At 46.2% G+C, this 23,958-nt stretch overlaps 1 protein-coding gene across 7 annotated transcripts; it reads left to right on the top strand.

Annotated features, from left to right (window-relative positions):
• The first annotated feature begins 863 nt into the window (after positions 1–863).
• Positions 864–23,784, top strand: KPNA6 (karyopherin subunit alpha 6). Of its 7 annotated transcripts, none has more exons than XM_074894748.1 (15): positions 872–986; positions 2,221–5,730; positions 12,951–13,177; positions 13,850–13,945; positions 14,218–14,317; positions 14,620–14,714; positions 15,807–15,938; positions 16,167–16,255; positions 17,266–17,365; positions 18,382–18,545; positions 19,373–19,451; positions 19,535–19,660; positions 20,249–20,376; positions 20,873–21,051; positions 22,060–23,784. In XM_074894748.1, exons 2-15 carry the CDS (start codon positions 5,706–5,708, stop codon positions 22,242–22,244), a joined length of 1,725 nt encoding a protein of 574 aa, XP_074750849.1. In that variant the 5' UTR covers positions 872–986; positions 2,221–5,705; the 3' UTR covers positions 22,245–23,784. The 7 variants fall into 7 exon arrangements, with proteins under 7 accessions (XP_074750852.1, XP_074750849.1, XP_074750850.1 ...); XM_074894749.1 differs by having other exon boundaries at positions 5,370–5,730; XM_074894750.1 differs by having other exon boundaries at positions 5,377–5,730.
• The last annotated feature ends 174 nt before the right edge of the window (positions 23,785–23,958 follow it).

Genomic DNA, 23,958 nt, shown 5'->3' on the forward strand with positions numbered 1-23,958 from the left:
CCCCTCTGCCCCTGCCTGCCTTGGGAGGTTCTTGAACTGGGGAAGGTACAACAGCCCCCGGGCCAGCACTGCACCGGCCACAGCCAGCCCTGGAGCCGTGGAGTGTGGATCAGTGACAGATTTATAATAAAAAGACATTTTAGAGCATTTCTGTGCTCAAAAGCTGTGTGTGGTGTGTTGGGGTGTGGGGGGAGAGGGGACAGGTTTGGACAAGACACGAGGGTGCAAAGGGATGAGATGGGACATGAATGATGGGACACAAGGGCTGGGACATGGGGGGACAGAGTGTGAAGGGATGGGACACAAGTGGTGGGACAGGAGGGGACAGGGTGTGAGGGGATGGGACATGAGTGATGGGACACGAAGGCTGGGACATGAGTAATGGGATGTGAGGGGATGGGACATGAGGGCCAGAAGGACGTGATTGCTGGGACACAAGTCACGGGACATGAAGGATGGGACAGGAGGGGACAGGGTGTGAGGGGATGGGATGTGAGGGGATGGGATGTGAGGGGATGGGACAGGAGGGCCGGAAGGACACGATTGATGGGACACAAGTCACGGGACATGCAGGATGGGACAGGAGGGGACAGGGTGTGAGGGGATGGGATGTGAGGGGATGGGACAGGAGGGCCGGAAGGACACGATTGATGGGACACAAGTCACGGGACATGAGGAATGGGACAGGAGGGGACAGGGTGTGAGGGGGTGGGACATGAATGATGGGACCCGAGTGACGGGACACGAGGGCCGGGCCGGGTCCTCCCCGCCGCCCCCGCCGCTGGGGGCGCCCGAGCGCCGCGGGCCCCGCGGGAGGGAGCGGCCCCGCCCGGCCCCGCCCCCGCCGCCTTAGGGGCGTGGCGCCCACCGCGCCGAGGAGGTTTGTCCCGTTCCGGCCGCCGTCCGTTCCCCTCGCCCTCCCTCCCCGGGCCCGCCATATTGTGGCCGCCGCAGCTCAGGAGCCGCCGCCTGAGGAGCCGCGATGGGTGAGGGCGGGCGCGGTCCTGCCGGCCGGGGCGTCCCGGCAGCGGGCGGGGGGTTGCGCGGGGAGGGGAGGGGAAGCCGCCCCGCCGGCCGGGCAGGGGGGACAGCTCGGCCGGGCGCCGCCCGCGCCCCTCACCGGGGGCTCCGGGCGCCTCCCCTCAGCGGCGGCGGGCCGGCCTGGCGGGGCGGGGGGCTGCGGGCCCGGCCGCCGCCGCTGAGTCATCCCGGCACGGCGGGGCCTTCCCCGGGAAGGGCCCTCGCAGCCCGCAGTCCGCGGCCTGACGGTGGAGCCGGGGCTCGGGGTGGCCCCTCAGGGGGACGCGGCGGCGGGGCGGGGGGCTCTTACCGAGGGGGTTCGGGCAGGGGCCGCGTTCAGCCCCAGGCCGCGGGAGCGGGGGTGCTGCTGCCCGCCTTGCGCTGAGAGCGCCGGGGTGATCGAGAGCGCGGTCTCTGGGCTGCGCTGGGGGGGAGCAAGGGGAGCAGAGGGGTTATTTAGGTTATTTAGAGCTGTGATAGTCTGGTTCTTGGGCGGTGGGGACTGCCTCTGCTGCAGGCACCGAGGTAAAACCTTCAGAGGCAGCGGTGGTGGAAGGGCTCCGCCGCGATTGAAGCGGCATCAAAGTGTCTGTGGCATACTGTCACATCTCTGATCTTTGGCTCATTTAAATTCTGAAGTTTGTCAGAGTTTAGGACCTAGCTCAAGGGAGATCCTACTAAACTGTTCGCTGGTCTAATAACCCAGCAGGGCCTTGGCTGTTGTAGGTTTCTTAAAATAAAACTTCAGCTGTAGTGTCAACATAAACTTACCGAGGTGATCCCTGTGTGTTGCCGTGGACAATATAAGCAAATGTGTTTCCTGACACTGTGCAGGAAAGGGGTGTGTGGAGGAGTTTGTCTGCACCTTTATAAGCAATACAACTAAATATACTTAAAGGTTCAGAGAGGTAGCCGATAGCTCTGTTAGCTATGAATAAATCATAACTGACTATTGCCCTTCAGAAGGTACTCTAATAAACAGCAGACTTTTTTGTCACTTTTGATGTAGCCTGAAATTGAAGCTCCCTACTCAGGGAGGAGAGAGGTCTTCTTGAGGCTTGAGGTAGTAAGACAGGGTTTGAAGATGAGGTGGATGGGAAAGCCTGTAGCATATTTTCTATAAAGCAGAGTAAGGATTCTCTGGGAAGTAAGGATTAAGTCTCATCAATTAAGTCACCTGCAATATTGTCTTTTAACCAGACTTGCCTTCAGAAGTCTTAAAAATGCTCTGTGGGGTGGGATGCTGCTTGATCAAAATGATCTCATCAAGAAACTCTCCTGCGGGCTTCAAACCTCTCCTGTGATGTTCCAGCAAAAGTTAGTGGCCACAAGTCTGGGTATGCAATGGCTGCAGCACCTCCCAGTCCAGAACAGCTTTTAAAACTTAATTTATAGTTTGAGATGTGAAATCTTGACTGGCAACTTTGGGTAGAAAAATGTCCTCGGGCCTGTTGGTGAATGTCTGAAAACCGTCTGTGTTATCTGGAGCGGGGAAGGTTCATGCAAAGGAGCTTCCCATCCTTCCCCACCACTGCCTCCCCGTTTCTTCTTGGAGTTTGAAGCAGGCATTTTTCTGACAGCGAGAATTTAATGCTCCACTCATTTGAATTATCCTCATGTAACTTTTTATTTTTAAGCAAACTAAGGCTGCTTTCTCATTCTTTTAGGTTAATAGGATGAAATGGTGGCAGCATCGCACTGTTACCCCTTCTTGTATGGTGCAGGTTGAGGGTGCCGTAGTGTTTGTAAGCAGTTGGGATATTGGTCTTGCCTGTGTTGTTAGAAATGCTCATCAGTTTGTTCTTCATTTGCTATGTAAATGAATGTTTAAATGCCTTTATAGTGCTATTTAGCCTGTGGGCCAGTATGTAATGCTCGATTCTTAATAAAACTTTTGTGCCTCATGAATTTAACTAGTGATTTGGCTATTTTGCTTTGTTTGCTTGTGTTCAGGAGAACAAACATGAACTTTGTAAAGGGGAGCTCGATCATTAAAATAGTGTAGTAGTGAAAGTACTAATTCCTTCAGCCTTTCAGCTTTAAGCTATTGTGCTAGCGAGTTTCAGATAAACTCAAATTTGCTTAGCAAATCAGACAGTACTGTTTGTTTCTGGAGCAAAGCACATGTTGGGAAGGATGAGCTTGTTGGAATTTTGTAGCCCTCTGTAATGGTCTCTGACTATTTCTGGTTGTTTTTAACCTCCTATAACTCTTGTGTGTCAAGTTTGAGTGGATTTAGTTGAAGAGTTAATCCCTGTTTTAAGAACTGTTACAAAGGACTCTCTGACCTCAGGTGACAGACTGTTGTACTTGATCAGTCCGCTCTTAAGGAAATATGAATGTTTCAGAATACGTAAATCAGGTTGAAGAGGGCTTAAAGCCCCCAAACCTCAGATTTTTTTGGGGGGTGAAAAGATCAGGAGGAGGTAGAATTGAAATTAATGTGTCTTGAGAACTGGATTGAGGAGTAAGTGGGTGGTTCTTACATCAGGGCATGGATAGCCTAAAAGGAGTCCTAACCTTAGGCTGACCCTAGCGAAGGACAAGTATGCTGTAGGACTGTTAATTCTCCCCAAAGAGAATTTTTGCTTTTCCCTTCCCCCTCCACAGCCAGCACCATCAGCGAAGCTGTTGCACATTCCAGTAGTGATGTCGCATCACTGGCTCTTGGTAGCTAAACCAGAAGGGAACGAGCCAATGGTGGCTGCTGCCCCAGACAGCCGAATAGCTGCGTGGATAAGCCTTTGACTAGCACAGCATGTACTGCCTGCCGAGCGCCCGGCCGGGGCACGGTGGCAGGCTGGGTTTAAGACGGCTCTGAAAGAGAACTGGCTCTGCGTGTGCTTATTTGTAGTAAACACTCAAATAGCCTGCGTGAGAACATAGGCGCAGCAGCACAAACATGCAGTACAGACCTGCACAGGGACAGGAGGACAGAATTTGGCCGCTTTTCCAGGGTTTAACAGCAGCTGGGGTAACTCCTGGGCTGTAGAGGAAAAGCCTTGAGTTGCTGCTTAATTAGACAGGACTTCTTATGTAGTTGTTGTTCTCCTGTAAGTGCAACTGTTTAGCTTCCTTTTCCCTCTGTGTTCTCTGAGCAAATGAAGTGATTTTTTTTTTTCTTCACTGCAAAACTCAAAGTGACCTGTTCAATATCAGAATCTGTTCTTGGCTAATTTCTGGTAGCATTTCAGAGCTGTTTTTATACAGTGTGTACGTGTAATTCAACTACTTCTATGTATTTATTATAACCAGCTTCATTTAATTTGTATTTGAGTACAGATTATTTAGGCTTCTCTTACTGTGGTTTCAACTGAAATCATAAAGTTGTCCTGGACACGCTTTTTCTAGAAGAGACTCCTCTAGAGATATAATAGGTCCCTGTCTGTAGCTTCTGTCAGGGGGGAGCCTTTATGCTGTGTTGTAAAGTGAGTGCTTAAGCTTTTCAGAATTGACTGAAGGCACACCTACAGAGCGTTGTAAAATGCATGACATATCGGAGTTTCAGAAGAATTTTTGTTTCTGTTCTCAAAGTTAAGGAGCTCCTTAACAAATGGGAGAGAGAAGGAACAAAATTCACATAAGCACTTTCTACATCTTCAAGGAAACCGTCAATTAATGCTGATATACTTGGCTAGGTGAAGAGAGAGACTTCAGATTTTGAAACACTTCAGAAATGCCTAACGCTGTTTTGTTGTCCCTGCCTTGAATGGTTTTTTTGATCACTTAAAGCAGCAGCTTTGGTGATGGTTTGACAAAGAGTCAATGAGAGGATGAAGGTAGAAGTGGCCAGAGATTTTCTTTCCAGTTGTAAGTAGGTGATGGCAATGAGAGACTGTTCCCAACTGACGTGCCGTACGTAAATGCTGAATCGAGTTTCCAGGGTTCGCTGTCAGCGTGTTCTTGTGAGCTGTATTGAGTAGCTGACTACAGAAATAACAAAAGTTTTTGTTGCAAATGTTAACTATTAAGCCTTCTGGAGAAATGCGGGATCATGAAGCAATGACATATAGTAATGTCCACTGCCCTCTTTTGACTCGTGTCTGCAGCCTCAGAAGATGATTGGCATATTCTTACAGGCCCCTCCTCCCCAGATCCAAAAATATCACAAATATTTTGAATTTTTTTTTTTTCAAAGAAATGCCTCAGTAACTGTAGTTGGAGATAGCTTGGATATCACATGTAGTTTTTAACATTGTCAGGGGAGATGACTAGAATCTTAAACCTCTCATTGAGCACTGCTAGCTTGTTCTCCTAAAGGTAAGGTTCATTTTCTTTGTGTGATCCAAACTGCTCTGTTGTCTACTACTGCTAAATCAGTTTACTTCAACTGTCTTCTCCTCCTGGAGGGCGCAGTGTTGAAACCCTAGGCATTCTGCTGAACACGGACCCTGCAGAGGAAGACACCTCCCAAGCTTGCTGTCCTGGTGGCTCCTGCGGACGAGTCCTGTGTTTCCTCCTCAGTGTCTGAACCTCCTGGGCACCCCGGAGCAGGGAGGTGACTTATGTGACTGTGGTTTATCTCCCTGCAACTTGGCCGGCCTGAGAAGACAGGAGGAGACCAAGGGCAGCAAAGAGCAATAACCATTCCGGTGCTGCTGGTTGATCTTTTTCTTGCAGCAGGAGTGTGATGCTGTAGGAATTAGTATTTAGCTCAGAGCCTGTAACTGGAGAGGCAGGAGGAGATGGGAGGTTCCTCCGGGTTTTCAGGTAGGTATATGAAACGGAGAAACTTTCTGCTGGGTAGGAGAAACACAAACAGTATAGTCAGGAAAGCTTGTCAAATGAGACTTAGTAGTTCACTGAGTGTGTTTTGCTGCTGCTTGTCAAATTTAGGGAGGGTTTAATTGTAACTGGCCAAGGTTATACTGTCACAGGGAGAACTTGGGCTGGAAGGGGCCTTTGGAGGTCATCTGGCTCAGAGCTGGGAAGCTTTGAAATGTACCCAGTGGGCACTAATTGGCAGATCAGTGCTGATGGAGTTCATCAAGTGTATCCATTTACACTTGCATAATTCTACTACCCTTCTCCACTCCAAACACACAGCTGTCAGCCTTCCTGGCTGGCCTGGCTTTGCCTTAGGTATGTGTCTTGTGCCCAGCAACAGAACTGTAATAGATATCTTACGAAGATTACCTTTGTGAAAGGGTGTTTTGGCTTAAAAAAGGCCTTGTCAGATCTGTCAGCGTAACTGTTTCTCTGCTCTGTCACTTCGGTCTGACTCAGCAGCACAAGTCCTGATTTAGACATGTGAGTCCCTGCAGTGACTCAGCTTGGAGGCTTTAATCAGCAGCTGAAAAAATGTTTGAAGCAAATGCTTTTTGTAATGCAGAGAAATGGGAAGAGTGTCATCTGGAAAGGAGTAAGGTTGGGTTTCTGATCCAGTAACATTAAGAAGCCGTTATAATCTTGGCGTGGCAGTAATGACCCTGGGATTGCAGTTTTCTGGCTGAACTGCTGTAGCTTATTTTGGCTTTTGCACAGACACTTGCATGATTTGAGTGGTCTGCTGAGCCTTCAAAGTCAAACTTTCCCTTCTTTTAAGTGGTAATACCTTATCATTCAGTATGTAAGGATGAGTTTGGCAACCTGTACTAATAATTCTTTGGTTTACATGACAACTGGGGAATTTTTTTTTCCTCAGTGAAGCCAACAAAACCTATGGCAGGAGCCAAATTTCTTCCATCTCCTGAGAGGGGTTCCTTTGCACAAGGAGTTGAAGAGAGGATTCTCATCTCGCAGAACACCTGAAGTCATTCCCAGTTTGAATTATTAACTTAATAAAGCCTTGCTTTGGTTTTAATGGACCAATTTTTATCAATAATTTGATTCCAAAGGTGTTAGCATTAAGAAGCTGTCGGCATGGGGACTTTTCAATGTTTATGCCAAAGATGTGTTAGACGCTGGGAGGCACGATTCCGTAATGCCTTTAAAATCCCACTCTGGCAATTTTTCTCTCTGGGGATGCTAAGGAAGAATAATGGAGAAGTCGAGTGGTTTCATGTGGGCTTTTAGTACTGTGAGTTTTGAGAATGTAGGCAAACAGTTTTCTAAAAGGAGTTATGAGGATGTGTTTTAGCTCATTGATGCTTTGCAGTTCTTGTAGGTGTATCAATACTGGGTCTACATGTGTGTTTAATGTGGACCTAGAAAGGCAGCTAATGGCTTCATGCTCTGAAATGACCTTAGCAGATCACTGCAGCAGCTTACTCGTGCCGGGTTAATATGAGGAGAGTTACTTTGATATTGGCCTTGTCTTTCTCTGGCTCAGGATGATGGACGTGCATCTAAACTCGTGTTGCTGTTTAAATCTCAGTCGTTGTTTGTAGCTGGTCAGGTAGTGGCTTTATCAGCTGTCACTAAACTGGAGTTAGACTTCCCTCGAGCGTGTCACCCTGCATAGCCACTCGCATAGCTAAGAAATAAAGGCTAACGCCTCTGACACTTAGTACGTGTTCCCTTTTGGCCTTTCTGCCAAGTTTTCCAATTGCTGTTGTTTTCCTCAGGACAGAGTTGTCCCTCTGAGCCAGGACTAGCAAGTGTTTTGCTTTTTACTGAGCCTTACACCTGCCTGGCATCTGAGGTGCCTGAGCAAAGCTTTACATAGCTCAGGTTTATTAAAGCAAGTCATCAAACATGTACAAATGGATTTCAAAATTTGTCCTGCAGAGCCAGGGTTACCTGCTGTTATGTGTTCAGGATATAGAAATAAATCTTCATATATGCAGGCTGATAATCCTTAGATCTATTTAATGTGTCATGTTAGCGTGGAATTTAATATCTGATTTGGCATCTTGGGGCTCATAGGTGGCACATCTGATTGGAGGTGCAGAGCTTGGATGCTCAACAGGAGAACTATTGAAATGCAAATACTGTCACTTTATTCACAGCAGCTTCACAGAAAAAAGTTCACTAATGCGGGGAGGTACTTGGCTACAAAAGGCACCAACTTAGGGAACTGTGGGGTCAGGGGAGAAGTGATACTTTGTCCAAGCTTGGTCAGAACAGTATTTTAAATGGAGTCAATCTTGCAAGTCCAAGTTTACTGTTTTCTTGAGTGAACTCTGTGAAGCTTTGGTATAAACAGCAGATTCTCAAGTGTTCATATTTGGAAACAGTGTTAAAACTCCCATAGATTGTGGAACTGTTTGGTCTGAAGAGATGGTCGAAAGCTCTGCAGACTCAAGTTTTTTTAATGCAATACAAGCTTTTACCTCTGTGGTTTTTAATTCTGCCCTGGGGAAGGTGAGTTGGACCGAAGCGGTTGATGCACACTGAGCCCCTCTGTAACCAGTGGTCAGGAATGGCAACATACTGCCGAGGAAACAGGTGCTTCAGAGGGACTTCCAGTAGCCAGTTCTAACTGACCACTGAAAAAGGAAAAGGTAGAGATTGTGCTGTTCTGGGGTAACCCCAGGGATGTGGGACTCGGGGGAAACCAGGTTCCTAGAAAACTAGGCTGTGTCTTGCAGCAGGAGTCTAGGATGGTAGGAATGAAGTGTAAGCAAGGAAGGGCCTGAAATATAAGTAGCTGGACTGGCTTTTGCTGGTTTTGGAAAAGCTGTGCTGCTGTTTCCACTGGTGGAGGAGGTGCCTCATTCTGATTCTGTCCTAATTCTTGTTTTCCTTTCTTTTCCAACAACATATTCATGCTGTGCTGCTATCTAGTAGAACAGGGCAAGCTCTGGCCCTTGCCTCACAGTCCTGCTCCCACACAGGCGTTGCTTCTGCACCTGGGCAGACAGGGTTGAGCTGCTCAGGCAACAAGCTAAGCTCTTGGGGGTGAAAATACAGTTTTACGGCTGTTGTGAAGGGACAGTGCTGGGGCTGTGGTGTCTGGCTGTGCTACCCAAATGCCTGTGTATCCCTCTTGCATTGCCGTGTACTGAGATATTTGAAAGATGGGCAGTAAGCCTGTCCTCTTTCTTCAGCAGGTTGTTAGGTGGGCTCGCAGCACTGTGTCCCGGGTGCCTGCAGCCTTTCCCCATCACGTGGATGCGTACCTGTCCCTGTCATGCCAGGATGACGGTTGGGGGGTGGCTTCTGGGGAGAGAGGAGTGGTGAGCAGGCTGCAGGCGCTGCCAGAACAGTTTACCTGGTGTGCAGTCTGCTTGGTGTGGTCTCAGGAAAAAGGGGTACCCAGAGCAGCTGCAGGCTCCACAAATTGCTCCGGGTGAGCTTCTGTGGTATAGAAGGAAAAAGCCGTATTGCCCAGCTTCCTCGGGGTGCTGCAGGGAGGCTTGGAGCCCCGGAGTTCTGGCTGGAACAACATCAGAACAGTTTTGTAATTCTAGGGTGTGAGCTGATCCTATCTTAATTTAGGGCAGGGTTTAGCTGGTTCTTAGAGAAGAAAAACCTTTCCTAGGAGAGATGCAGTCCAAGGTGCTGCCCTAGTAGGACAGCATTTTGTAGAAGTTAAGGTGGCTGCCTAAATGCAGCAGCTAAAACTTTAGAGCAGTTAAAGGAACTTGCTCTAGTTAAGTTTCCACTGCCACTTTACAGTCGAGAGCTTTCCTGTAAAAGTGAAGCTTCTCAGAGCAACAGTGTGAAGATGCAAAGTGAAAATCTGTGCCTTGAGTATCTTCTGTGTATCACTCATCTATGAGCAGATGATTTCTTTCCCTAACCTGATAGTCCAGGTTACTCCAGCAGTCTGATCTAGTGGGGTTTTGTGGGTATTCACACTGATAGAATTCGAGTTAATAGTTAATGACGAAGCCTGACTTGCAGATACAGTGGATGAGCTAGATGTTTTGTACTGAAACACTACAAGTAAAGAATTTGTACGTGCCTGGCATCCCGCTGTCTGTTTTGTTTCATGTGTTTGGGCTTGCTGCAGTCTGCGGTGCCTACAGCATCTGCTGAGCTCACCGTGAAGTCATAATCCTGCATTTGTGACATGGAAATGGGGTGTAATATCACGAATTAGCATTCTAATGTCATTGAAGTATCGACACAGATGATGTCAGTGGAAATCACCTGAAGAGATAAACGTGTGCGAGAGAAAATAGAGAATTAAGTGCCGCAGAGTCTGTTGCACAGTGATGTTCTGTTACACCAACAACGTGAAAAATCACTCTTTGGGGGCTGGCTGTGTCTTTGGGCTTTCCTTGCAGCATAACAGCATTCTCGATGCTCTAGAGTGTCCTCCGAGACCTCACAGCACGGCCGAGTGTCTCTGGCTGTTTTCTGGACACCCGGAGCAGGGTCCAGGGCGTGCCCAGCCCAGTGGGGTTGTGCAAGTTTGGAGGCAGCTGAACTGTCATGTCACTCAGCTATTTATATGACTAACTGCCTGGTAATCCCACGTGTAGCATTAAGTCACCTAATCACTTTTTCCTCCTCCTTTTCTTAAAAACTACCTTTTAATTGGAGACTTCACTTTCCAAAGGGAGTCAACAGATTTGTCTTTGTTAGCGATTCTGTTGTAATCTTCAGAATTAAGCCAGCAACTCTTACTCTTTTGTGTGGCTGTGTTAGCCAGTAGCGTTGGGGTAGTAATATGTGTGCACTGACATAACAGTGGTAATTAAATACATTTTCTGAATTAAAATCTATATGTAGATGGCATACCTTGCTACTGTAAGATCGGATATAAGCTCCTAAAGCCTGTAGATTTTCTGAAAAGTCTTCTGTCTTCTGAATTAGCTGCTTCGGAGTTAAAAAATAATAATAAAATTCTTCCCTCCATTCTTGGCATGCAGTGCTGCTGGGAGAAGGGATGGACAAGTGAGAGCTGTTGCATAGTTCCTGTGATCTTCATTCTCTGCTTTTCCTTGCCATGTAAATGGTCTTTTCAAATGAGGAAGGTGCTGTCAAATACCTTCAGAAACAGTCCAGATATTCCTCTGAACCTCTGACTCGTGAGAAATAAACTCAGGAAAAAAAATTAATACTGGTTTCACAGTGAGGCTGTCAGCAAGGTGTAGTCCAGCTGCTGTGGTTAGTGTGGTGTAAGTAGGTTTCTTGCCTTGGTTTTACTGAGGACAGACCTTATCAAATGGGGTACTTGGGAAGGGGACTAAAAGTAGACTTCTGTAAGGCTCAAGATCATGCAGGACCTACTGTAATTTGATTGCTTGAACCCTATAATCAGTTTTGAGGCTGTATGCCTTGCCTTAGCGATGCTCAGCGTGATGTCATCCCTTTTTCTTATAACTTTTGGCCACTTGCTGTGCCCTAAGCAAGTTACAGAAAAAGGCTTTCTAACCTGGCACCGCAATACTGCTTTTACTGGTGATGAGTTGTGGTTGGTGGCTTCTTTTTAGCTTCAGAGGTGCCAATAAACTTACAACCCATCGTGCTGCACCTCTTCAAGCCTGGTGTTGTCTCTGGTGCAGCTGGCAGTTGCTGAGCTTCAAAACTCTTTCACAACTCTGGGCGGTGTGGGGTCAGGGCGGTTTGCCAGGGACACGCATCTCTATTACAGTGTAAATGACCAGAGGAGCTTGGGGTTTGGTGGTTTGTTTTTTTTTTCTTTATCTATTGCTTTTCAGAAGAATGTCCTCTGGATGTTTTGGCTAGGGAAGAGAATGCCCTCTTAGAAAGCAGATGCTGTGAAATAGTCTGACTTTTTCACAACGCTTGGTGTCTTTGTTTTGGGGAAATCATAGAACTGAAAGTATTTTGTTTTCTCTCCTGCTAAAATATAAGTTTTTCCAGTTGTTTCTTCTTTCCATAGCAATGAAACATTGGTTGTTTATATGTTGTATATGTCTTTTCTTGGCTTGACTGTGGCCTTTCGTAGTAGGAGGGCAGTAAAGTCTGAAACTTCTCCAGCTGATCTTGGAAGAACTCCAGAATGGCTGGAGGCAGTTGATAAGTCAGACTGAAACTTTCTGTAAGGAGGTGGCTGAGAAGTGCTTAAAGCTCAGAAGAGGAGGGATAAGGAGATAGCGCTGCAAACTTTCACAGGACACTTCCACCTGCCCTTAGCAGTTGGAAGAAAACAAAGATATTGGTGTCCAGCAGACTTCTGGAGAAGAGTAAGTTGGTCTCAGGCTTAATTGGCACGCTGATGTTGTGTATCATGATTGCTTTCTCCCCGGCCTGAGAAAGGCACAGATGTTAAGCAAATAATCTGTGTTGTAAATGGGAGAAAGGGGGAGTTGGAAAAGATGCAAAAAGGAGTCAACATGGTCAAAGCAGTGGATTACAGCTGGATGCAGCTGAGGAATTGATATCCTTCTGTACTCAGGTTACTGCTTGGCCCTGATTGCTTTTAACTGTGCCAAATAGTGGAGTGTCACTTCCCTGACTAGGAGGCAAATACACAAGTAATCAAGTTTGAAGTAGTGCATTAGTCAGATATGAAGCAGCAAAATAAGTAGGTCAGGTCCTGAACGTGTGCAGTAACCTGGTGGGACAAACATGGCCTATACGTTACAGGTCTGCTTTTTGCAAGGTTTTTTATTGTTGTTATAAAATCAAGGCCTTAGTTTGCTGTGAGTTCTGCTGGATTTTTGCCATGTATACACAGTGAACGTCTCATTCTGGGGAAAAAAAAGGTGTCGTTTACGCTGTGATGGTACAAGGGAAATAATTTCTGCCGAAAACCAAAGTAGAGTTTAGTTGTGCACTTCCTGAGGACGATGAAGCTGTTGGAGTAGAAGCCTTTCATATGGATAATGTGCTCGATATTGTGACGTTGGGTCCACGTTCCTTTCGGCATAGTAAATCTATTCTTGTGCTTCCTAGAAACTTTATAACGCTCTTGTGGTAACACCATATCACATGAACTAAGGTTAGGATCACATTCTAACTTGAAACTTCTACTTTAGTGTTTGAGACCAGCTCTTGCAAATAAATCTGTTTAATCTGGCTATTTCATGCTGCTTCATGTGCACAGACCCCCTTGTCAGAAAGGGCATGTGGGTAAAGGAGCAGAGTGTGACAAGAAATCTGAGGCAGATTTTTTTTTCTCTTCACAGAAACCATGGCGAGTCCTGCAAAGGATAACTATCGAATGAAGAGTTACAAGAACAAAGCCCTAAATCCAGAGGAAATGCGTCGGAGAAGAGAGGAGGAAGGAATTCAACTGCGCAAACAGAAACGAGAGCAACAGGTAACTGTCATCTTGACTAGCTTGTGTACAGCCTTAACACAACCAGGATTGTGCTGCTGCCAAACTGGAATCTTCAAGGATCTGTGCATTAAGGTTCGTTGGCAGTCCTCTTATTTTTCGTGTTCTAACTGAGATCTTGCTTTTCTCTTTTTCTTTGTACCTAGTACAGAGTGTAGCTCACATCAAGAGCTCTCCAAGCACTTTGTCCTTGGGGTACTGAAGGTTTTTGTTCACAGATCCTTGTTTTTAAAGGGTGTGTTTTTTGGATTTTTTTTTTTTTAATGATTAGTACATGGAGTTACTTCCTCAAGAAGCAGAGCAAGTGAAAGTATGGGCTGCACATATTTCTTAACTCTGAGCTGTTGGGGTTTTTTTTTTGGCTTGGAGGTCTGGGAAAGTAAGAGGTGATGCCCAGGTGATGTATGTGGCTCAGACTAAATGTTTGCTCTATTAGTGTGTCATCTACAAGCTGCCTTCTGCCCAGTTTCCCTAACTTGTTAGGTCAAATTCTGCACTTGCCTGTACCGGTGTCTCAGTGACTTGGGCATTTGCATATCTGAGGGCAAGACTTAGCATGTTTTATTATTGGGGTTTGTGTGCCAAGCTAGTCTTCAGAGTGCAGAGCTGTTATTAATGACTACTTTTATATTCAGGTTGCGTTCAGTCTAGCTGACGGTATCTTGTTTGAGGAACAAGAATGTCTAGTTATGAAGACTGTTCATCATTGCTTTCTAATAATGACTCCTGTGTTTTGTTCCCCACCAGCTGTTTAAAAGAAGAAACGTGGAGTTGATCAATGAAGATGCCTCCATGTTTGACAGTCTCCTTGTGGATTCCTATGTTAGTTCCACAACATGTGGGGTAAGGTGCCTTTCCTTGTTCCAGTCGTGCCTTCAGATAGATTTGACAAACCTCAATGGTTTTGTTTTCTCACTTTTGAGAATGTTGCAAACGTTACTACGGTCAACTGGAAAAAGTCTCCCAGGAAGTAAATAGCATGCTGTAATCTCAAATTGTGAATGTTTGGATTACTAGTGAAGCACAAAATCATGGTAGGCTGTCATGACCGTGATGCCTTAAATAATCTTAGTGTGAAATGGAACCATTGATCTGTCTCCTTTGCATCTTTTCAGGAGGGAGTGATCACAAGAGAGATGGTAGAGATGCTTTTCTCAGATGACCCTGATCTCCAGCTAGCAACCACTCAGAAATTCAGGAAGTTACTCTCCAAAGGTAAAAATAACTCATCGCTGCCATGGGATCTGACGTAGCCTTTCTTTTGCAAGCATTTGTGCATTACATTGCTGTACAGAAGCTTAGCAGCTTTGAGCTTGGGGGAAGAAAGTTGTAATCTAGAAATCTGATAATCCAGTATATTGCTAATGATTTACAGTTGTATGAATTATGCAGAAGGTGATTCTGGAGAGTTGTCCTGCCGAGTTCAGTTTGAGATCATTCAATTCAGTGATAGTTCATGCTTGTTATTCCCCTGCGTTAGCCCTATATGCTGTTTTGACACTGCCTTGTTATTTCAGAGCCAAATCCTCCAATAGATGAAGTGATAAACACTCAGGGAGTGGTGGACAGATTTGTTGAATTCCTGAAAAGAAGTGAAAATTGCACACTACAGGTAAAGGAGATCGTGTTATGAATTTTTCCTGGCATGTGGCTGTTTAACCTTCACAGCTTAGCAACATGAACCACAGGTGCTATCAGGGAAGAGTGATGTCTTGAACCCAGACGGTGCAGGTTATATGATGTACAGAAGACAAAGGTAGCCTGTGATGCTTAGGCAAAAAAGGAAATTAGAAATTGCTCTAAATTAAGTTCTTGGAAGAATGCTGGCAAAAATAACATAGTTCAGCTGCAGCAGAGGAGAATTTGGCCTTCCTGTGTCTGATATTTCTGCTGGGAGCTTGTGGAGCCATGGAATAAATCTGTAGGGAAAAAAAACTGTGTGAGGAAAAACCTCCATTATTGGAGGCTTTTAAGTGCAGGCTAAGAGTCTGTTAGAAAAGGGTGAGGTAGTGCTGATCCTGCCGTGGGGCGGAGGGATGGACTGGATGGCTTCTTGAGATTCCTTCCAGCTTGGTAATAACTATAGTTACTTTGTAGGGGTTAAAGATACTTCCATACATGGGATTGGATCTATGTTGATGGCTGCCTTCATCTTCCTTCCTGCCCTCTGGCCCAGGGCCATGTATTGTGGGGGCTTACTTTCAAGAAGAACTGAATGGAAATCTGTTTTTAAACCAAAGAATGAGTGGAAAAAGCAGGGACCTTGCTGCTCAGCTTCTCTTGAATTCAAGGCATCTCTGTGGTGTTAGCCAGACGAGAGGGTGGGCTACAGCTGCCTAGTCTGCACTAGATATAGACAACTTTCTACTCCACGTGTATTTATGCACTATGTGGCTTCACTTTTCTTGCTGGAAAATTGTTGTGTAGGTGAAGTGATGTGGTGTGACTGACAGCGATGTCTTCACTTCCTAATCCTTTGAGAAGCTGTAGCCTCTGAGAAGGCAGTTAGCAGATGTGGCTTTTTTTATTGCTCAAGAAAATAAAATCCTTTCCTTTGAGTATTGAGGTGTTCTGCTGTGATATGCTTTCTTTCCCTCACAACCTTTTTAGTAGAGGTTGAAAGAATTACAGTGAAAATTTAATGGCAAATATTTGGCTAAATCAGGATTTATTCATACTTTTGTCATTTATTTGCTTGTTTCAGTTTGAAGCAGCGTGGGCACTGACGAATATTGCATCAGGAACTTCCCAACAAACAAAAATAGTCATTGAGGCTGGGGCAGTTCCTATATTTATAGAGCTGTTAAACTCTGACTTTGAGGATGTTCAAGAACAGGTGAGGTTCACTTCTTTCTTTGGGGCTAGGGAGAGAACCACAGTGGATTGCACACGATAAAAATGCAGTGCTTAAATGAGTGACCAGTGTGTAGCAAGTGACTCCAGGCCACAAATTGAAGTATTGTTTGCCTGGAATTACAGGGAAAATGCTTTCTTAGCACACTACCCTTTTCTTCCTCTGTTCAGAAACTGCGTGAATGCTAAAACTGTTGCTCTTTCCTTTCAGGCTGTCTGGGCATTGGGGAACATTGCTGGAGACAGCTCTGTGTGTAGAGATTATGTCCTTAACTGCGCTATTCTTCCTCCCTTATTAATGTGAGTAGCCATGAATACTTGCCAATACAGTTCTTGAAGTCCCATTGTACTACAGCAGAGCAATATTTGAGCTGGGCGAATAGATTCCCTAGCAATGCGTGGTGGTGATCACTGGGAATCAAACCATTGCTCCCAGATAAACTGGCAGCTCAGACAAGTATCTGATAAATAGAGTGGGACTTGGTAGATAACATGCCTTCTCACAAACCTTTACACTGCTCTGAATCTGAAGCGGGTGCTGTGGCAGTGTGCTTGTCTTTCTGAAGTCACAGGGCTTGCTGTTTCACTGTGTGTCCCTCCAGATGCCTGCTCTTTGTGCTTGTGCTGTGGATTTCAGGTGCTTGGCTGAGTGGGCTCCTCTAGGACTGAGGACAGGGAGCAGGTCTCTCCGCAGCTCTTGTGTGGTGCATACCCGCCCTAGTCAGAAGATCTGCCTGTCAGGAGGGTGCTCTCAAGTACCCTTCGCTGCTCTGGAAAGAATGAATCTTTACTTTGTCCTGTCCTTGGTGAACTGATGCTTTGTCACAAATGACTTGGCTTGTTATCCTGCTACTTCTGTCAGTCACCTGTCAGCAGGGATTGCTGGCTGAAGTCCTCAGCCCGTGGGACTCACTGTCCTCACTAGAGTTGAGAGGCAGCAGTTTGTGTCCGTTGGTCTCTAGTGAGGACCATCTGACCTCAGGTAGGGGTGTGAGTGTCTGTCTGGGCTGAATTTGAACTTGGAACTGCATTTGACTAACTTGCCTCTCCTTCTGCAACTTGTCTAATGTGGAACGTGCCTTCCTGACCCATGTCACTTGACGTTGTTAGGAGTAATAGCTATTTATCCTAAGAAGCAGTTGCACGTCACTTCTCTTCTTGCTTATTGAGAGGCTCAAGTGGCAAGCAGCACGGCTACAGCAAGTGGAATAGTGGTTTCACATCCTTAAAATCATACTAGTTTTCCTTCTTTTGATTCCCTTGCTGACTTCCACATCAAGGATTATAATTCATGATAATTGTCTCTTTAGGCTCCTTACGAAGTCCACCAGGTTGACAATGACACGAAATGCTGTCTGGGCCTTGTCAAACTTGTGCAGAGGAAAGAGTCCACCACCTGAATTTGATAAGGTGAGAATAAATGCCTTGCTGGCAGACAGCTGATGGGGAGACACCCAGTCAAGATGTTTGTCTACATTATTTTTGGCTGTTGGACTTCTGTAAGTCATTCCGGGAGGGAACAGGGTGAGGCTCTTCCTACTGAGGCTGATCTCGCTGTTCAGCAGATGTTTCAGTGCCTGTTTAATTTTGTGCCAACCTTTCTGCCCGGCTCTATTGGCAGCTGGACCCCTCGAGTAAGGGGCAAGCCCGGGCTTCCCTGCAAGGTAGCAACTGTGGGCTTCTCTAAAGCCTTTTGGTATGAACTCTGACATTTTGAGACTTCACTCAAATTGTGACTAAAAACTTGATTCCAGGACATCTAAATGCTACAAAACAGGACTCCTGTATCAATGTGGGAGCTGTGGGAGCTTTTCTCCTTCCCTTTCTTGGTGTGCTGCTGGCACTAGCAGAAGGTTCTGCTGGCCTTTCAGGTGTCTCATCCTTCTTTGGTAGAACAAAAATGTTTTAAGATCAATGTGTTACACTTTTTTTTAAAAAAAAATGAAAGCTCATGTGTCAAAGCTGGGAGGCCTGTGGTGGGGGATGAAATCTGAATTGAGCATGAATGCAAGACCACTTACCAATGATTGAAGTATTCAGGGGTGTAACTGTTGATGGTTGCTGCTCTGAATACTGAGCTATTTAGGGTTATTAAGAGTAAGAAATGGAGCAGTGCTCTTACATAAGACATGTGAGGAGCTTCCAAATGGTAGCGTGCACAGTGGCACTTGTCTCAGGAGTCTAGACTTGGTCCGAGAGGAAGGGATGTAATTTTAGTTTAGCAATAAAGCCATTGAGGTGACTTTAGACACTGTGATTATGAGGTATGTGAACCAGCAAGGAAGCTGCTGACTTTGGGGAAGGAAACTGTGGACATTCAAGACTTGTTATCTTGCCAGTCAGCATAGCCACATGGTGTTTGCATGCAAATGCGGTGGTCCCTGACAGAACATGACTAACCTTTTGGGTGGTGGCTGTTGTTGTAGGTATCTCCCTGCCTGCCAGTGTTGTCCCGATTATTATTCAACAGTGACTCTGACTTGCTGGCAGATGCGTGCTGGGCTCTTTCCTACTTATCAGATGGCCCCAATGAGAAAATCCAAGCAGTTATTGACTCGGGAGTGTGTCGGCGACTGGTGGAGCTGTTAATGTAAGTATCTTGTCTTGCTGCTTCAGCCCAGTGAGAGTGGGAAGTGTGGGACTGAGCGTGAGTTCATATCAAAACCCATCAGAGCACTCTTCACACCTCTGGTGCGCACAGGATCCAGGTATTGGGTACTTCAGCTGACTTTGGAGTGGTTATGTAGGAGGATCGGAAGCAGGTTGAGAGCTGTAGTTAATGGCTTTTCGTTCTGAGAGAAGCTGAGTATTTTCTAGTGCTGGAATGCTAGTTAATGCTGTATGCTAGGAAAAACTTAGTAAAGAGAGGTCAGACTGACTTTTCTAGTCTGTGAAAGGAAAGAAGACTGCAGAGTGTCTTGTGCCCTCAGACTTTCAGATATGCTTGTGGAAGCCTCGTTCCTAGGCAAATCAAAGGTGGCAAGAATAGTTACTAGCAAAAGTCAGCTTGGCTTTGTTTCTCTGATAGCTGTATGGAAACTTGGATAAAAGGGTTTGCTGTTTGCAGTTTGAGTGGGCCTCTATCACCTTCAGAATTGGTAGAACCGAAATACTTCCAAAATTCTGAAAAACTCTGGATGTTCTTACTGGGTTAACAACATCTTTGTTCAGGAAGGGTATGTACAAGGGGAGGGAGCTGAAGATGATGGTTAGGACGTAAAGGATGAAAACTGTCTGTATCGCAGCTTTGTTTTCAGTCGGCTTATCCAGTGGCAATGTGATCAGCTTACTGTATGCTTCTAGGGGATGGAATTTGAAGTAAATAGTGCAGATGAGATACTGGGGAGAATCTTCTGAACATCCAGGTGCATGTGATCTGGTAGATTTGGTTTTGTCCTTGCACTGTTTTTCCTGCAGGCACAACGACTACAAAGTGGCCTCCCCAGCTTTGCGAGCAGTTGGCAACATCGTGACGGGGGACGACATCCAGACCCAGGTGAGGGGAAGCGACTGTCTTGCAGGGAGATGCAGCGCCCATCAGCTCTGGTGGTCTCACTTGTGCTTTTTCTCTCTCAAAAGGTGATTCTGAACTGTTCAGCCCTGCCTTGTCTCCTTCATTTATTAAGTAGTCCCAAGGAGTCAATCAGGAAAGAAGCCTGCTGGACTATATCTAACATCACAGCAGGAAACAGAGCACAAATACAGGTACAGTCTTCTGCAGCCCACCTGTAATGATCCCAGATTCCAAGCTCAGCTTTAAGGATTTGCAACTTTTTTTCTTACCCGACACTTAGAAGCTGGTTTTGTTCATGTCTCTCATTCTGCAGTAATTTGCTGCTCCTGGCCATCTGCCAAACGAGCTAAAAAAACCCCTTGCTAATTGTACCAACACAGACTAGGCTGAAATGAGTCCCACAGGTTGGATCGTTGGAATAAGAGGAGATACAGCCCCTATTTCTCCATGCTCGATTAGATACACCCCTTCGAAAAGCTGAAGCTTGTTGAGTTTTAATTATCCTTTTAATGACCTACATACAAAGGCAGATAAGTGATGAAAGCATTCCTGCAGTATTGATGCAATAACAGTGATTGTCTGCTGTGCTAGGTAGGGAATTGAATATCTCGTGTTAATAGGATTTGGCTGAGGAATAAAATGGAGGAATCGCTGAAGGGTACAGCTTGGAAAGTTCTTTTGCATTGGGAAATGGTGGTAGAGGTTTCTTCCAGGTGCTTAATAGCCTTTCAGAAACCGTGTTGCCAATCCAAACGCTTGTTACTCTTCTCTCTCCCCAGGCGGTCATAGATGCAAACATTTTCCCGGTACTGATAGAAATCTTGCAGAAAGCAGAATTCCGCACGAGGAAAGAGGCAGCGTGGGCTATTACAAATGCAACGTCAGGAGGAACTCCCGAACAGATCAGGTACTCGCTGTGGCCCCTCTTGGGGGAGATCTGAGGGTTCGGTGGCTCTGTCTGTCCTGCAGCGCCAGCAGCGAGGGAGCAACGCAGAGAACCGGGAGGGTTCCCGAGCCGCAGGCAGAGCTGTAGCTGGGTCATATACTGTGCTCTAAATTGTAGCTTCCTTCTGAATAAGGATAAGCTAGTCCCAACTACTTCCCCTTCCCCTATAGATCCTTAGACCAGGCTAAATGTCCAGCCTAGATGACAAATTAAATTCCGGTGTGGACTTAGAGTAGCACCTGGATTTCAAAGGGAGTTGGCAGGTTTCTTAAAAGAGGGGGTGTGTATACATATGCAAATAAGTGGATAAAAATTAACCTTACAGAACAGAAAAAATACATTTTAAGGTAACTTTTTGTATTTTAGTTTGACTCCTTTCCCTTGGCCTTTCTAACGGAGCAAAGGGGATGCTTGCTAGATCCTGAACAAGCGTGTGTTGTTGGTGCTCTCTCTCCAGATACTTGGTGAACTTGGGTTGTATCAAGCCTCTCTGTGACCTGCTGACTGTCATGGACTCCAAGATTGTTCAGGTGGCACTGAACGGCCTGGAGAACATCCTGAGGCTTGGGGAGCAGGAAGCCAACCAGAGCGGGACGGGCATCAACCCCTACTGCAGCCTGATTGAGGAGGCCTATGGTAGGTGGTGGCTGGTGGCCTCAGTGCTGTTGACTTTGGACACTGTAGGATGTATTGAAAGGTGTCTGCTGGTTTTGTTGATGGCTTTTCTGCTGCACTTGAGGGGTTTAGTATATTCCAAACTAGCTAATATTTGTTCCAGCAGTCTGTCTTTTTTAGACTCTTATGGTAGGGCAGAGGATAAAATACTTGGAAGTAAAAACTGTCATTCTTCTGGTCCAGGCTTCCTAGACCTGGAGCTGATAATTGTGCTTTGCATCAGCTGGAGGTACTATTCAGAAATAAGCTGAGCTAAGTGCAAAGTGACACTTCTGGGCCTGAGATTGCTCTAACTGTACCCAGTTGTACACTGTAGATGTATGATGGAAATCCAGGGAGACTTAACTTTTCCCTGGAGAGACTTCATTTGCTGTTTTTTTTTTTTGTCCTGCTCTTAATGCTTTGAGGAGCAGTTCCTATTTTGGTCTGAAACTCCCTGGATGCTGCCAGTGTCTGATTTGCCCTCTCACTGACTGTTACATTGTGTGTCCTGATTCTCCCAGTAAGAATAATTCTTGAAATTCTTGAGAGTATCTTGTGCTTGGATGCTTTCTGTTCAGCAGTGGATTTAATTAGGACAGCTAAAGCTGTTGCTGCCCTTCTGCTGGAGGCTGCTGGGACGGGCCCTGCTTCCTTCCCCTCCCTACCCCCTGCAACTACCAAACTGTTCACAGCCAGTTGTTTTCATTTCACTGAAATGTGGTTTAGTCCCCAGCAGCGAACTGGGAGCACATCTGCTTTAGCTGTCTCAGCTGAACCTACTATTGAAAAGACGTTTGACGTTGCCCAATACAGATGAAACCCACAAGCAGCTCTGGAATAGTGAGTTTTAGGTGTCAGTGCTGCTCACAAAATGCAAATCTAATGCAGACCAAAGGTCTCGCAGGGAATAGGAGCAAGGGTGGATGTGGGACAGCGTAAATACCAGAATCTCCTTTTTTCATCGCATTCCACTTTTTTTCCTCCAAGGTTTGGATAAGATAGAGTTCCTACAGAGCCATGAGAACCAAGAGATCTACCAGAAGGCCTTTGACCTGATTGAGCACTACTTTGGAGTAGAGGATGACTCCGCTCTAGCTCCCCAGGTAGATGAGAACCAGCAGCAATTCATCTTCCAGCAGCCTGAAGCCCCCATGGAAGGTTTCCAGCTATAATGTGCCCAGGGGGAAAAGACCACCACAAACTTGCCGGAAAGCAACTGGGAGCAGCTGATCGTCCCATCCCCTCCTCGCAAATGGAAGGTTAAACACCCACTCCACCTGTTAGGAAACTATTCTTCCTTCCAACAACTAGAAACAGTGCTTTGTCCTCACGGAGAGAAGGGGATATTCTTACACTTTTTTTCTTTTTGCTGCTGCGTACATGTCTTTAAAGCAGGCATCTGGGTGGAGGAAGGACACTGAGGTAACAGATTGCACCTCTTGGTTTTTTTTTTTTTTTTTCTTTGTGGTGATCTCTCCCAAATGTCACTTCTTACCTCGGGTACTTAATTGAGATTTCAGCATTGGGTTGGGTAAGAACACAAATAGAAAGTAAGCATTCTGACAACAATAATTCTGGAAACCTGGGTTGATCTATTTAATTTTTTTGCACATGTTACTCTTTATTAAAGACTCTAATTTGCCAAGAGCGAAGTTTAGCCCTGGCCTTTCTGCGACCCTCCTTCAGCGGACAGTCCTGTTGAACCTGGGCCAAGTTCCCCTGAAATATACTGTAAATGGACAGAGAAATGAGAAGTTCTCCCACTCCTGGGAAGATTTTTCGGGGGGGGAAGGCTTCTTCCCTTTGTCTAGATTTTTTTTTTGTTTTGTTTTTGAAGAACTGCTAGTGGTATTTACAAGGAGAAAAAAAAAACAAAGCAACAAGACCCCAAAGATGGTAACTATGAAGAGGGCGGGATGCTTGGGTGGTTTTTGGAACAGGAAGCACAGCTGCTGTTGCACAGGCTTTGCATTGCTACTGACTGAAGTCACAGAACTGTTGAAATGGTGAAAACCCATCTTCATCTTTACTTGAAATTTTTTTTTTTTTTTCCATGAGAACATGTTTTGAGTTCTGGGGTTTTTTCTGCCTTGGGTTGGGGTGGATCACTTTATGGGTTGGAGGAAGAGGACATAGCTACACTTGACAGCAGTGGTGTGTGCGGTGTTAACTTCAGTAGCAACAGGCCTGAGTTTCCAGGTTTACCTCCTGCTCACAGTCGGATTATGTACATTTTACTTCAAAAAAAAAAAAGTCAAATCGCTGTATTTTTTATATTATATATAGGTAGATATTTGTCTAATTGGGCTTCAGAGAAAAATATATATGAAATTTCTGTAATTTATGTAAATAGAGCACTGTGAGGCTGGCACCCCTGGAAATGACGGCCCCAACTCACTCACTGGTTGTCCTGCTGCTTTTCCTCTGTTTACTCACGTACTGTATAAGCGAGCATAGAGCTGTCTTAAACTCCTCTCCCTGATTTGAGTTCCTTAGCCAAGATTTCATTAAACAAAAGCGAACGGCTGTGGAGAACAAAACCCCCTGTGGGCTGTGAGGGCGAGCCCGGCCGCGGGGGGGCGGGGGGGAGCCCCTTGCCGCCGCCCTCCCGAGGGGGGAGAAGCGAAGCCCGGGGCTGCGCCCACAGCGGCCGGAGCTCGGATGTGACGAGTCCTTTCTTGTGAAACGAATAAACTCCATCTGTGCAGTTGACTGCGGTGTGGCTGTGGCGGAACTCGCGGGGGCGGGGGGGGGGTGTGAGGGGGGCCGGGGGAGGCACCGCCGCGCTCCCGCCCCTCAGCAGTGGCGGGAAGGCGCCCGCTGCCTCGGGACCCCCGGGGGGCGGGGCTAAGGGCGGGGTCCCGGGCACGCTGGGAGCTGTAGTTC

The sequence above is a fragment of the Strix uralensis genome, chromosome 25, assembly GCF_047716275.1.
Source record: "Strix uralensis isolate ZFMK-TIS-50842 chromosome 25, bStrUra1, whole genome shotgun sequence".
Taxonomy (NCBI): domain Eukaryota; kingdom Metazoa; phylum Chordata; class Aves; order Strigiformes; family Strigidae; genus Strix; species Strix uralensis.